Raw genomic sequence first — 15,392 nt, forward strand, 5'->3', positions numbered from 1 at the left:
TTCCTGGGAAAATTTTTTCAATCCTTTATTAAACTTTTAAGTTTATTCTTAGCTCCCTATATTCTAGAACAGAGTCAAGCCTTCATCTTCTAACAAATATTTCTGCTATTTTTATGCTCTTAGACAAATAAAGTAGGCAAATTTGCCATGACCTGGAACTGTTTAGAGGACATGAAAGCAAGTAAATAAAGCTCATAAGCCCAGCAGACGTACCTTTTCCTATGCAAAAGCTCAAGTGCTACTGCATTTTTTGTGATGGCAGTTCCGTTTTTCCAATAATCTCACATTCAAAGCAGAGCTGCAGAAGCCCTCAGTAGTCCCAACTGGTGAGTGCCAAATGGAAGCTAAATAGCAAGAACAGCATTCACAGCCTCAGAGCTGTTCAGTTTATCATTTAATGCCTGTAACACCCTCTTGGCTGTATTTTAGAAGGCAAAAGTAAAATTCCTGAAAAGCGTGCATAACAAAACATCACATGGGCTTGTTACAAGAAATAAGTCACTGAAACTGTACACAGTGGATCACATCTAATGGCTCTCAGGTCTTGGACCTGTGGAGACAATACAGTCATTAAGAGCCTTCCCAGCTCAAACAGTACAAAGCAATACTGGATTTGTTCCAGGAATGTGACCATGGGACTGATTCTTCTTCCTCTGATCAAGAGGGACCTTTCAGTGAGATAACTTAGCTACAGGATGGGGAAGGCAGAACTGGGGTTTCATCACTGCCTCACTAACAGAGAGAGAATATCTTTGTTTTGCTTGTTTTTCCCCTCCCAAGTGTTCCTGCCTTCCTCCGACTCCTCTCTGCACAGACAGTAACAAAGACATCATCACCTGGCCATCACTCACATGGCTCATCATGGCCTATTCCTCCATTCAGCTTTTTGCATCAGCTTTACTACTTCTGCCTCAGCCACCTCATTCCTGTTCCCCCTTTCCGAGCTTCCCATTAACTTAACCTTAAGCCAGGTTCTTCTTCCTGAGGGAAGTTCCAGTTCTCCACTTCTCCAACCATTTCCCCTGCACATCTTACCAGTGAATGCCTGCCCAACACTAAGATTACGATGAGCTTTTCAGACACTCTCCTCCTTAAGTACATTCTTTAAAGCAAATACATCTGGAGCCTTCCTTTGCTCACCACCTAGTCTGTTGTGTCTAAGCTGGGACTGGTTCTCCACAATTGTTATATAATATTGCCAAATGAGAAATTTGGGGTTTTTTGGTACACATACCCCATCAGTTTTAGACATTACAATCCAGAAGTTATATTTTTACATTTTTTATCCTTTCTTCTCATGTTCTGTCCAAATAATGACAGTGATAAGTCAGCAATGGGAAAAAATACATTTTAAAAGATCACATTAAAAAAAAACAAACCAAAACAAAAAAAATCCCAACCCCCCCCCCCGCCCCCAAAAAAAAACCCCAAAAGCTCTAAACCACCACTTTTTAAAAGATCTCAGAAAGAGAGGAAAGTTTTCTGGTTGTAATTAAGGGATCTAGAAGACAGTAACACATGTATGACCAAGTGTCTTTCCTACAAGAGACACAGGTACTTTCCTCAAAGAGCGATCTGAGGTGCTGACAAAAGCCAGAAGGCCAACGATAGCACATTATAGCTGAATACAGGACAGCTTTCAAATGTGCATTTTCTCAGGAACCAAAACTGTATTTACCACATTATGAGTCTCCTGCCAGCTGTCACTCAGGAATGGCTGTGACAAGAAACCAGCCAGCCTTTTCCCATTGACATTTAGCCAGCAGAGATACTGCCTTGCTGGCCCAGACACTTCTATTCAGAAGACTCCTGATGCTAAGGAGCCCAGTGCCCGTATTACTGACAAGAACAACAGCTCTTGTCTTTTGACTTCTTTGCCCATAACAGTAGCCTGTACAGCCCAATTAAGACTTGCAGACTTTATTCTGCTTGCTGAAGAAGTGGATTTCTTACTCTCAGTTCAATTTTTACACAGAAGTGCCAAGACTATGAGATTCAGTGATTCAACATTGGCTAATATTCTTTTATGACAAATGCTTTTTTGTACATATGCACTCTGCAGCTCCTAAGAGCAGCAAAATGGAATCTTCTGCCAAGGTTTCTGCCATTTGTTTATTCTGGAGATGCTGATTAGCATGTCATTCACCATCACTGCTGACAGGGTTCATTCAGTTTACCTTCTTTGGTAAAAACAAATACAATGTCCTTGGCACTAGCACTGGGCTTAGGCAGAGATATAATGGGCATGCAAAAAGAAAAAAAAAAGTAAGAAACACAGCAAAAAAACTTTCCATTTTGGATATGTGTTTCAAAGAAGTCAGCTCAATTTTCAGGTTAAAATGCTTTCTTTTGTCTCACCAAAAGCAAAGGACTGTGGACATGATCTTACTGGCTTCCACCTTACTTCTGATGTGATACTTTGTGCAACAGACATCACTGTCTAAACAACATGGTCAGACAAATGTTTTTCTTTTTGTCCATTCTCTTCCTCACTTTTTCCTGTTTTTTTCATATATGTATTTTTCTCTCCATTCTCATTTATATTTCTTCTCACATTTAATTTGCAACAGTTCCTTCACACCTTATGGCAATTCTGCAAGACTCTGGTGGGCGTATATAGCAAGAACTGAACTCATTATACAGGCACATAGAACACCTGGAGGACGGCATATCTTTGTGCTATGGCAGACTACATCCTGGGCCACTTGCAGTAAGGGGTGAAGAGACACAACTTTCAAACAAACAGCTGCTCTTCTGGCTTTGGCAAGAACTCACTCATCACACATACATATGCATCACATGCAAATGCACATGTATATTTATATGTACAGGTATGTAAATACCTCAGTGTTACATTCTAGATACATAAAGTTGTGAGATTCAGAGATGCTCAAATACTTGTAGTTTGCCTACAAATACATACAGTTTATTAAAAATCATGTTTGTATTATGGCCTGTTTAGGAGACTGGTTGCCAGAGTCCCTTAGGAGCAACTCTCAGTCCAAACACTTAAATTCAGCTGGTGGCCAGTCACAGGTGGGGTTCCCCAGTGCCCAGTATTGAGGCCAGCCCTGTTTAATGTCTTTATCAATGATCTGGACAAGGGCATCAAGGGCACCATCAGTCAGTTTGCAGATGACACCAAATTGGGTGGAGTGTTGATCTGCTGGAGGGTAGGAAGGCTCTGCAGAGGGATCTGGACAGGCTGGATAGATGGGTTGAGGGCAGTGGCATGAGGTTCCAAGCACTAAAGCTCCTGCCCTTGGATCAACAGCAATCCCAGGCATCGCTGCAGGCTGGGGAGAGTGGTTAGAAAGCGGCCCTTGTGCAAAAGGACCTGGGGGTGCCCTCTGACAGCGGCTGAACACGAGCCAGCTGTGCCCAGGTGGCCAAGAAGGCCAATGGCATCCTGGCCTGTGCCAGCAATGGTGTGGCCAGCAGGACCAGGGCAGGGATTGTCCCCCTGTACTTGTACACCACCTTTGCCCTGCTGAGGTCACACCTCAAATCCTGTGTTCAGTTCTGGGCCCCTTACCACAAGAGAGACATTGAGGTGCTGAAGTGTGTCCAGAGAAGGGCAATGGAGCTGGGGAAGGGTATGGAGCATTAGTCTGACAAGGAGCGGCTGAGGGAGCTGGGGGTGTTTAGCCTGGAGAAAAAGGAAGCTCTGGGGGACCTTATTGCTCTCTACAACTACCTGAAAGGATGTTGTAGCAAGGTGGGGGTTGGTTTCTTCTCCCATATAACAAGCAATAGGTCAAGAGGAAATGGCCTCAAGTTGCACCAGGGGAGGCTTAAGAATACTCTTATGGATACTAGGAAAAATTCCTAACTGAAACAGTGGTCAAGGATTGGAACAGGATGCCTGGGGAAGTGGTTGAGTCACCATTGCTGGAAGTATTTGAAAGACACAGATGTGGTGCTCAGGGACATAGTTTAGTGTTAAGGGCTGGACTCTTTAAAGTGTTTCCAACCGAAATTAGAACATAATTACAGAATTGTTGAAGAAAATAAAAAAATACAGACTTTATTTAGTATTACAGAGGAGATAGATGAAGAACCCAATGAACTACTCACCAGAAAGAGGATCTTTGCCAATCATTAAAACATTTGGTAAATTCATTACAATCAGCTGCTGAAGGACCTCCTAAACAAAAGAGAACAACAGACAAACTTCAGTGTGAAGGAATCCAAATCAATCCCACCACAAAGAATACAAAGCTCCATCAGTTACAAAGCTTTTAACATACTGGTAGGTCAGAGGTCACAAAAGGAAGCCCCACTTGAGAGAGAAATCACTATTTGAAGATAGCATCAGGTTGCACAGCTAACATACACTAATCACCTCTTTTAACAATGGCTAATATGGAACTTAAAGGGTCCCATGGCACTAATCAGGATAAATGCATGACCATGCCAGGCACACCAATCATTCATGCCTTTACCCCAGGCATGACCTGTATTAATCTGATGCGCAACATACAGCTGCTGCCATGGTTCAGGGCATATAAATGCAGCTGGTTCAAACATACCTAAGCCACTCTGTGAAGTCTGAGTAACTCAAATAATTGGTCAAATTATTTCATGGGTCTGAAAATTTAAGGATGGGCTGGGGAAGTGGGTGTGGGGAAAAGCACTTGACCACGCATCTGGCACTGTCCAGAGAAGCTGGATATAAAGTTCTAGATTTATTTGCATTGTTTTTAATCAGGAGTAAAAAAGAATTAAATTATGTTCATTACATACTTAAGGGTCATTTTATTTTGGGGGAGATGGCAGAAGGGGGATGTACATCAGGTTCGACATTTGAAGGATCATCTGTCCGAAGCTGCTCTGAAATCACAGAATGGCTTAAGGGGGAAGAAAGGCTACAAGCCCTGGGGCAGGCAAAATGTTTGAAATTGTTCAAATAAATACATTGCAAAGGGGATTCTGTACAGTAATACAATCAGCCATGCGCCCCAGAAACAAAGAGCAGAGCAGTACAGTTGTTAGCTTTGACTTGCAGTTTCCAGCATCCCCACTTGTGATGATCTGGATAAAACATTTTGCAGGTAGGTTTTTATTTCACATAAAAAGCCGGGGAGAAAAACAGTTGTATGACTGAAACACTGTGCTGAGATTCAGGAAACAAAAGTTCACAGATACAACTCAACCAAATGTTTGGCAGGTGCCTTTTTCCGGCTTGTCTCCACTTCCCAGACTACCCCCAGGCCACTGGAAGGGCACATGCATTGATACTTGCAAAGCATTCAGACCAGGGGAAAAAGCACCACAGCGCAGCAAAGTAACACACTTCCTGAAACAGTCACCCATTCACCCGGACACTTCCCCTCCCAGCTACCCATTGTTATTTCTCTGCTTTTAAAGTTATACCATGGGAGGAAAATTAAGCCTGATTGAAGGAGGAAATAATTCAGAGAGCCTGCAGTCTTTGATAAGCAATCAGAGTGCATATTTTTAAAAAATGTTTTGGACAGAACACATTTCATTTTTTTCTTCTGATCCATACCAAAACACACTCCTTGTTGGATAAAGTGGAAATATCTGTGTCACAGATAATAGGATTTCTGGAGCTGTTACAGAAAAAGATTCTATAGTCCTTTATGTAATGTGAAGCTTGGCTACCGCAGACCAAACATTCGCTGACTCATTAGCCAAATGCATTTTCTATTTTGGGCATTTGAGACACATTAAACAAAGTTTGTTTACTGTAACAGGTGCAAAATCTATTGGATGTAAGAGCACATGGCTGGACTGCAACGTGTGCTATGACAACACAGCATGGCACGGAGGCTTTAAACAAAAAAAATCAGACTTTGCATATACTGAAGTATTGAGCTTTAACCAGCAATTTCCATGGCAAAAAAAGAGGAGAAAGAATTCTGCTTCCAGTCACCCAGCACGTGGAGCAGCACTGAGGCAGGAATGCATAAGGAATCTGCTAGCATCAGACAGCTAGCTTTCCAGCTGGCAGACACAAAAGACATTACTGCTAACCTTTATGCTGTTAACATTCCCATGAGCTCCTCCTGCAAAATTATTTGAGTATACCACCCAACACAACCATGACTGAACTCCTTCATAATTGTCTGAGCTCAGTATCTTCTGGCAAGAATCTGACAGCCACTGAATAGAAGCTGAAATGGCCCCAAGCCTGGAAGAGTGATTTGTTAATTCAGATTGAAAGATTCTGGTTGCTGCAAGAGGTGATACTCTGACCCGCTTATTTTTAAAGTAAAATATTTAAACAGATAATTATCTGTATTATTCTAAAAGCTTTTGCCTTCGGATTAGGGCTTGTGATGGTAACACCCGACTTACAGTGCAGCTCATCAGCAGAGCTCAACACTTTATAAAGGAAGGTCAGTGCCACTGCTGTCCATTTTCAAGCGCAGGAAAGCAAGTCAGAGAAATAAGAGTTACTTCAGTTTAACAAATTATCATCTGTGAACCAATGTACCAGTGAACCATCCACTCATACAACCACAAGCATGAGATAAAACATGTCAAGGGAAAGCTCCTACACTGATGAATTTAGCTCAGATTTTGTCCAGACTGAAACCCCAGAAAGTCAGTGAAGCTCAGCTGACACTCAGTGACTGACAGGGATAATGTGACCATGTGTCAGGCTGATTACCCAAAATCCCACATCTGGAAATAGAACTAACATCCTCCTCACCTAAGAGCAAATCAGGAATTCTTCAACTTCTACAATTTATCAATGTTTTCTTGTTTTCCTTCTCTGAAGCAGCAGTAACACAGATTATTACATAATAAAAACATTTTACACAAGTAAAATGCTGTGCCTCAGCCTGGCCTCTCAACTCCCCTCAGATCTTATCATTCCTCCTTGAAGACCCCATGAAGCCAAACTTTGGCTTCGGGCAGGGAGCTGGGCTGTTTCCAGCCTGTGAACTGGCACTGAGAATCAAAGGGCCCCGTGGACCCAACCATCTCCCAGGGTACAGCTACCCTGGGCATTGGGTTAACCTGGACAAAAGAAGAAATAGTAGGTAAAATGACTCATTTCCCCACAGGGGCAGCAAGCTACATTACTGTATTACATATAAATGTTATGCTTGAAATCAAACACAGCTGTAAGACTGCAGCAGAGGCAGAGATGGTGTGTGCTTGTCCTTCTGCCTCAGGCAACCAGCATGGCTACAGGCAACACATCCAGGCAGGAGCTGCTGGAGAGGGAAGCAGGGTTTTCAAACATTTTAAATAGCCCACAGCAACCCAGAGTACCCTGGAGAGCAACTGTACAAGCAAAAAGTCTAATTCCTCCAGTGAGAAGCCTTTTAATCATTTTTACAGCACAACTAAAGCTTGGTTAAAACAGTAAAGGTTACAACAACACAGGGTAAAAATTTCCCAGATTATTAAAACCATTAGAAACTGAGTTGCCAGATTTACAGCTTAACCAACTCAGAAGCCAGCTACTGCAAGTCAGCAACCACCTCCCTCAGACTATGGTTTGGGAAAAAATAATGTTGGTATCAGAAGGGTTATCTAAGGAATCAAAACAAAGCCTTCTCTGTGCTCAGTGCAGTGCCTGTAGGTTTCTGAAATGCTCCTCACCCAAAGATCAGGATATTTTAAGCTTGAGGAGATTTGTCCAATGTCTTTTGACAGCAGTAACGGTTGCAAGAATGGAGACTTCTTCTAGGTAGTACATCCAACACCATGATCACAAAATATAAGGATCAGCAGCCAAGTCTTACACTCCTTGAGCCAGGCACCCAAAGTCAGTAGATAAAGTCCACAAAGTTTTGAGCAAGCAGTTACATGACCCTGTATTGCCAGGGAGGGCTTTTCAAGTGAAGGTCACACTGGGTGTTCAGACCTCGACTGCTGTGCTTGCTCACACAGATGTGGAGCCTGAAGCTGGCTGGGACAATCGTGGGGCCCCAGCAACAGGAGGAACACTGCCAAGCCAGAGGTAAGCTTTGCTCAAAGTACCTAGGACTGGTACACCAAGAAACATCAGTGAGTTACCTAGAAATCCTAAGGTAAGCATAAATATAAATGCTCTGATTCTCTCAGCAGCCTTCTGGTGTCTAAGCCCCTGCTATGAACTTGCTTGACATTTGCAAGCTCTTTGCAATCACTTTTTTAAAAAGAAGCTTAAGACAAAATAAAGCCAAAATTCCTCCACATTGATTCAGACAGTCAAGGGCCTTAGGAAAAATCAAGACACATACAAGATTAAGGATAAAATTCTAAGCACCAAATTAAGCATTTAGGCTTACTAAATGCATGAATAAACACATTCATTCCCTCCATCTGAAAGTTTCTAATCATTCCTGGAGTGCTGAGGCATATTCTCCATCCTTTTTTTATCCCTCCGAGATCACCTACGCCGGATGTTTGCTCTTTGCCTCAGATCCTCAGCAGAGATGCAGCGGAAGCTCTGCCTCTCAATCTCCATGGTCACATATTAACATTCTATTTGCCTGTAACAGGGTAAGTGGGCCTCTTGTAATTTCGTAGGAACAAAGTCTCCTTGGTCCATACTATACTTCAATACATATATGCTTCCTAAAAATACACATGCAACAACAGCATGGAATGAAATGGTCTTAAGGTATTATTCTTGGATGCACTTTTTTAGTCCCAATTTAAGCGTGCCAACAGCTCTTGTAATGAATTAATTGCTAGGAAAGGAGTAGGTAAAATTGTCACTTTCATGGCTGAGAGATCCAGCAAACACAAGCTTTACACAAAAACCTTTCCCTGCATTATCATACAGCACAGCATTAATGTAGAGTAACTACTAGTTTCTCATGCAGAATTAAATTAACCTCTGCCTGAATCCTAAACAAGAAGGGAGTACTAAATAAATTATGTAAGGAGAGAGGCAGTCTAACAGTCATTGTAATTCAATGCTCAAGCCAAGCAATTCCATTTAAGTATATTGCTTAGCTATAAAATGCTAATTGCCCAGCTGACTGGGAGCCAAATGGTGCTTTCCTACTTAAAATGCCCATGAGGAAAAACCATCATCAGCTTTATTTATACCAGCAAAAGCAAACAGTACCTAGCCAGGGAATTTGGCTTACATTTTATCTGCAACTCAGGCCAACAAAGGAGGAAAGAAGAGTCCTATCTGTGCAGCACAGGCAACACCTTTCTCTGATAACCTCAGTATGGATCTGATCTCACAAACATCCTTGGAGGGGGAAACATTTGGTGAAACACTGAATCCTTAGAGAAGGTCTCAGCAGGAGTCAGGGGCCACCTGCACCAGCCCAATGCCTCCTAGCAGCAGGATGGGGTGCCAGCATTGCCCCTACACATTTTAAGGGCCCTTTGGATGCTGCCACAAAGACAGGCTGGGAGCTGCATTTCCCAGGTAAAGTGCACTCCAAGGGACAATCAAACCTAAATTTTTCTGGGATCAGAATTCTAAGGAAGAGCAAACATGCTAATGAACAAGCTTTGAAATACAACACATTTTAAACAGCAATTTGTGACACAGGTATTGCTTTTTAAAGTATTTGCTTTCAAAGTCTCCAGTTCTGTATGAAAATAATAATGAAAAGCTATTTTGCAGCCCACAAAGAAATTGTATTTTAGACAAAAAATATATTTGTCTTCCAAAGGGTTGGGGGGGTTGCTGTAATTATCTGAGGAGTTATTAATAGTATCAGAGAAATCATAGCAAGATTCTGTAAGCGGGATGGCAGGGTCTTACAGAAGATTAGACATGATGAAACAAGTTGTTGCCACAAATTACAAGGAAGCGAAACACAAATGGTTTATTGACATGTTTTTCATGTACATCTTACCATGCAAGCCCGCCTGATGACACCATGTATGTGACTCAGTACTGTTTCCCTGCCAACACATTATATACATGACAAAATTTGACTAAGACCTTTGCTCATCTCTGCAACAACTGTACTCATTATGTGATGGACTAGAGGATTAGCTGTCTTTAAATGGATTTTTTTCCTTCTGAAAACCAGCAAATTACAAAGCACATTTCTAAAGACCCTTCAAGTGGAAACCCAAAAGCCACTAAAATAACTGTGGCCTCATCTGCTGAAAATAATCTGTTCTGACAATTGTAGACTGGAATCTCAGTGGGAGGGGATGTGAAGGAATCATACCTAGTCTTAATTGAGCTCAGTCTGTGCAGGGTGCAGACAACCAACTAAATGATAAAACTGTTATCAGTGTGTTAAGTGCACCATGTAAGAACAGATTTTATTTTTAATAATTACACATATGAGATTTGGATGGCATGTAATTGACTATCATATAAAACCTCTCAAAATGCCCAGAAGGACCCAGGCATAACCATGCACCCAATTCATTGCTATTGCTTAGGTTTTGTTATTTGTATTCAAGTAGTGCAGAGGTCTCATGCAGGAGCAAAATCTCATCCACTGGAGCTGTACAAACAGTGAGACACTCCTGGAACAAAGAACTTGTTCTATATACCCAAGTATCAGTAAGCTAGTAACAAGCAAAGGAAGAAGGAAATGAAAATAAGATTCTGTGGCTATAATATGATTCATCGTGTACATTCTCACTGCTTTATGAACTGGCTAAATCAACTTATCCAGGCTGGAGGGAGCTACATCCTCCCAAATATCAGAGGGCACGGGAAGCAAAACAAGTCCTGATAAACACATTTTGCTTTAAGACGAAATTGTTCACAATGCACATTGTTCACATCGCCAAAAAAAAAAATCTATGTATACTTAAATAAAGGTACCTTTATATGTGCAGAAAGCGTTTTAGGACACAGTTTTACTTCTAGTTTAGTGGAATAAATAATGGAGAAGCTGACCCACATCAGTCACACACATTTTATTTCTTAATCACTCTAAATACAAAAGTGTACATTTACTTCTGAACAATGAAATGAATAGCAGCAGATTTTTTATCCTAGTTTCACTAACTCCAGGTTGAATCATCTCTGTTAATAAAACATACAGCCCTATGGTTGTGGCTAGTGGCAATATTGATTTGACCCAGAGAGTAGAAAATCCAATTGTGGAGTGCTGTGTTTTCCTGCTTTTATTGCCAGCAGCACCTTTGACTAATTTACCTACTTTCGCTGCAAATAAACAGCCTATTTGATTTATCCTCAGCTTCTCTTTTCAAATCATGTGCTAGTGATTACACATGTTTGTAATAGTGTCCTGACAAATTACTCTTGACTTCTATTTTATTTCATCTTAGATTTGCCCTGCAGTGGTTTATGCAGTAACAGGGAGTATGCAGTGTTCTGTGTTAAAGGCTTGTCACTTGACATTACAAATCTAACCAGCTAAAATGCAACCCATCTGTTGAACACACTTTCAGCTAATCTACAGTGGTCTCTAAGGACCAAATTCACCTTAAAAAAACAGTTAAAAAACCACCACAGGCCATCAGAATAGACTTAAAGCACCACTGAATTCCCTGAAACTCAGCACCAAGCACACTCACTTGTTTTAAAAGGAAGTCAGTTTTTCCCATACACTAGGCATATTTTATTGGGATAATCAAAAAGTTTCACATCAAACTCTAAAACTGAGCAACTATATTTAAGCTTAACACTGAAGCCTGATACCAAAACACATTAGCCATGCAGAGCTCTGAGGTACAAACTCTGCTCCACTGCCCTTGATCACTGGAGTGAAAACAATTATATTAAAATACAGCTTGTTATCAAGCAACAAATACCAACACAATAAAAGCTTCTCTAAGGAAGACTGTGTGTAAGATCTGGTTTTTGCCATTTCTCCTATTACAAGCATTTACATATTACATATTGCCATTTCTCCTATTACAAGCATTTCTAAAACTTGGGGGGCTTATGTGTTTATATGAAACATACACAGCGGACACCTAACTGGGCACATGATACCAGTTCACATAAAATACACTGAATTTCTTAACACAATTGCTATATGCCATGAAGAAGACCAAACTTAATTAACCCAAGGCCAGTATATGGCAAGTTGTGAAGCTTACTAAGAGAGGTTCAGAACTAAAGATCTCTATTGCAACTTCAGCACTGCAGTGGGGGTCCAGGCTCTGAAAATGTGCTAAGACTCTAAAGAAGCAGGCGACCACCAGACTGACAATTATATCACAATTCCTGAAAAAGGAGCAGCCAAAAGTAGAGGAAAAAAAGGAGTCAAAGATAGGAAGATGTGGGAATAGTAGCTACATATTATAGCAATACTACTTTCCCAAAGATAAATAATGAGCAGGAGCTAGGTAGCACAAACATATACTTTTTGTAATTTACTAGTACAAATACTGCTTGAAAAAGAATGTGTTTTCTTGGGGAAAACTCTAAAACAAATTGTTACTCCTGTGAGGGCACAGTGGCATATGTAACAGGAATAACTTTGATGTTCCTCTAGTAAAAATATTGAAAAGCCAAATCAAAGCTGAAGTTTAAATACGAAAACAAATCTGTCAAACCAGAAAAAATTAATAAAGCAGAGAGGGGACAAAAATGGGATAATTTCATGATTTCTAGTATTATGAAAAATATTTTAGTAGCAAACAGAAGGCCTAACAGATGCAAATGACTATAATGTGAATGTATGAGTCAAATTTCATCAGCTAAGGGTAATAGAAGTAAAACAAACAGCAAAGTTCAGTGGTACCAATCTGATACTCTTATGTCCTGTTTGAAGCAGGAACTCACGAAAAACCTTTGATCTATCTCTCAGCCACCAAACAAAACAAACTGCTTTACCCTGCCACTCTTACTAATGCTGAGTAACATCCCAATGTCTCAGTCATCTTGACTGCCATGGGGTCAGAGCCCACAGAGAAAAATATTTCTCGTTAGCAAAAGGCTCCATGCTTTGCCTTCACTACATCCAAACATCCTCAGAGCTGCTCAAATATAAGGCAGTTAAAGGCTCAGAAACAAGCACAAACATGCTTGGTCTTCCCAGGATAATGCTCCCTGAACAAACAAGATTTAATTAACGTTACACTGCTACACCATTTTCAGAGACCCAAATGGGTAGCACTGGAGAAACACAGAAAATGAACCTAGAAACTGAGAAACTGTAAACACATGGACAGGATTCACAAAGTGATGACCAACACGAATTTTATGGGATAAACATTTAGGTTATTGCTAAGATCACTTTGAAATGCATTAAAATCTTTGTCTCTAACTCAGGAAACTCAGTGTTTCCAGAACAATTTTTTTTCTTCCAGTGAAGAAAACGGTTGGGACAGTGCTTGAGGAATACCTGTCAGAGAACTGAGCAACTGGTGTGTCAGCACTTGTCCTACTTTTTCCACCAAGCATGTTTATAAATATGAAGGAAAAAAAATCAATTAAGTTTAATTTAAACTAACTAATTTCCAAAAGCTAATTTAAAGATTTTTAACCACGAGTCTCCACACAAGCTTGAAACCTGTGCTTGGGCAGCTTACATGCAACCTAGTATTGGACTGCAAATTAATGCTTCAGGAGGCATGCACACAGTCACTATGCCATCAGCTTATTATCCAACTGCAACAGAGAATGCAGCCTGAGCAAGAGGGGTTCTTGAGGCATTTGCAGGTGACAATGCAAAAACCCATGTTGGATTTACAGAAGAGAGAAGTTTTCAGCTGGTCTGAAGAGGAGAGGGTACAAGGAACAAGCTGTTCTATCCTACAAGGACGCCTGATCCGACAGCATGGTGCTATGGGACAAATGAGATGATTGGGGAAGTTTTTACTGGGAAGGTCTGCAGGCAGAAACAAAACCAAAAGAGTCCATACTTGCTAAACATTTGATTATCTTAGGTGTTTTTGCTACAACCACCTGATGGTCTCTGGTAGGCAAACTCCCATTACCAACCAGCTACCAAGGGCACTAAAAACTTAAGTACCATGAATGCAGAGAGAGAGTCCTTGCAGTTCAGACGTGCCCCTCTCAAATACTCCTAAAAAACCTCTAACAGGTATTATTGCAGGTTAATGTTAAAAGCTTTCCAACTACTCTGAAACAGAATTTATATCCAACACACCATTACTTCAGTGTATTACTGCATTATCACTATCATTTAATTTACCCAATATTAACAAGTTGCACAAACACCCACACATCCCTCACCAGGTGCTTTGCCACTGCTGCAACAGTCTCAATTTTTTTCTTAAATTGAGTAAAGGGAGAAGCTTAAGACAGATCAGATGGGTCTCCCATGCACAAACGTACAGTGGTGTTTCTCCTTACAGCTAGCAGATTGCCCCAGGCAGGGAACACGGAGGGAATTTTCAAGACCGTCAACACTTCTTGCACTGTACAGGTGGAAAAGCTGCAATAAATTTCACGTAACTTTCTCAAGGTAACCTAAGCACCTTTTGGAAGGAAAACACTCCCAGCATTTACTGTGATAATCATCAGTTTTAGCATTAGCACTGAATTGCAGTTACAATAGAAGAGAAAAAGGAGAAAAAGAAAGATGACCACGGGATCTAGCAGTGAATAAAATGAGAGGGAAGGAAAAGGAAGCCATGTCCTCAAAATAGCCTCTGGGCTCTCATCGTTCCCTTTCGAGATTTTCTATGTTCATTCGTTTACAAAGGCAAACAACCTTTCCATCTGGAAAGTTACTGCGTCCCCCTCGGAGGGGGGTACGGGTGCCTACGGAGAGGAAACGCAGTTATTTGCAGTTGACACTGGGCTATCTATCCGCAGAGTTTACTGCCAGCAATTTGCACCTCGGCAAGGCAGGTCAGGCGCAAAGCAGAGGCAATTACCGGGTCAAACTGCCGAGCACAGCCTCCCTGATTGACCCAACGTGCTGCCAGCAGGGAGGTGACAGAGGAGATCCTCCTCAGCCCCAGCCCACGGAGACCCGTCGCTGGCATCTGATCCCTTCGTAAACTGCCAGTCTGGAGCGGCCAGGGCGAACAGCGGTGATGCTTCACGATGCTGAGTGCTCAGCACCCACCCAAAGCAAGCGGGTCCAGGAGGGGACCGGCGGCAGCTCCAGGACATCCATCCCAGGACACTGGGGGATCCTGTGCCATCCCCATCTCACGTCAGTTCACTCGCTGCCCCTGCCTTCTGGGCATCCCACAGTAACAGAAATACTGTCCTCTAACAAGAAATGGATATACATACATGTATCTGGATACAGGTAAACTGAATTCTGTGTGAATGTGTTTCTGCTATTTCTCCCACCCAATACTCCGGGATTATTCTAACTGCTCAGACCTGTAACAGGCAAAACCTTTCTGGAAGCCCCATCTGATTTGTTATATGCAAGACTGTCCCCCACATTCAATCATTTGGAGTCCCCACAGCTCAACAGCAAGAGCATCAGGAATCTTGCCCCACACCACACAGCAATAAGGTGGCTTCCTAAACACACAACACTGAAAAGACCGCAAAAGGCTGCTAAAAGGCTGAAAAAACACTC

The 15,392-nt window shown here is 41.6% G+C and overlaps 1 protein-coding gene across 4 annotated transcripts in view; it reads right to left on the minus strand.

The window, feature by feature from the left end:
• CCDC88C (coiled-coil domain containing 88C) overlaps positions 1-15,392 on the minus strand; it is a 96,178-nt gene that overhangs the window by 53,876 nt on the left and 26,910 nt on the right. For all 4 annotated transcript variants that reach the window (XM_030949264.1, XM_030949265.1, XM_030949266.1 and 1 more), the window contains exon 4: positions 4,078-4,147. In XM_030949264.1, the coding sequence (XP_030805124.1) occupies positions 4,078-4,147 (70 nt within the window). The remainder of the gene's footprint in view (positions 1-4,077; positions 4,148-15,392) is intronic.

The sequence above is a fragment of the Camarhynchus parvulus genome, chromosome 5 (assembly GCF_901933205.1).
Source record: "Camarhynchus parvulus chromosome 5, STF_HiC, whole genome shotgun sequence".
Lineage (NCBI taxonomy): Eukaryota > Metazoa > Chordata > Aves > Passeriformes > Thraupidae > Camarhynchus > Camarhynchus parvulus.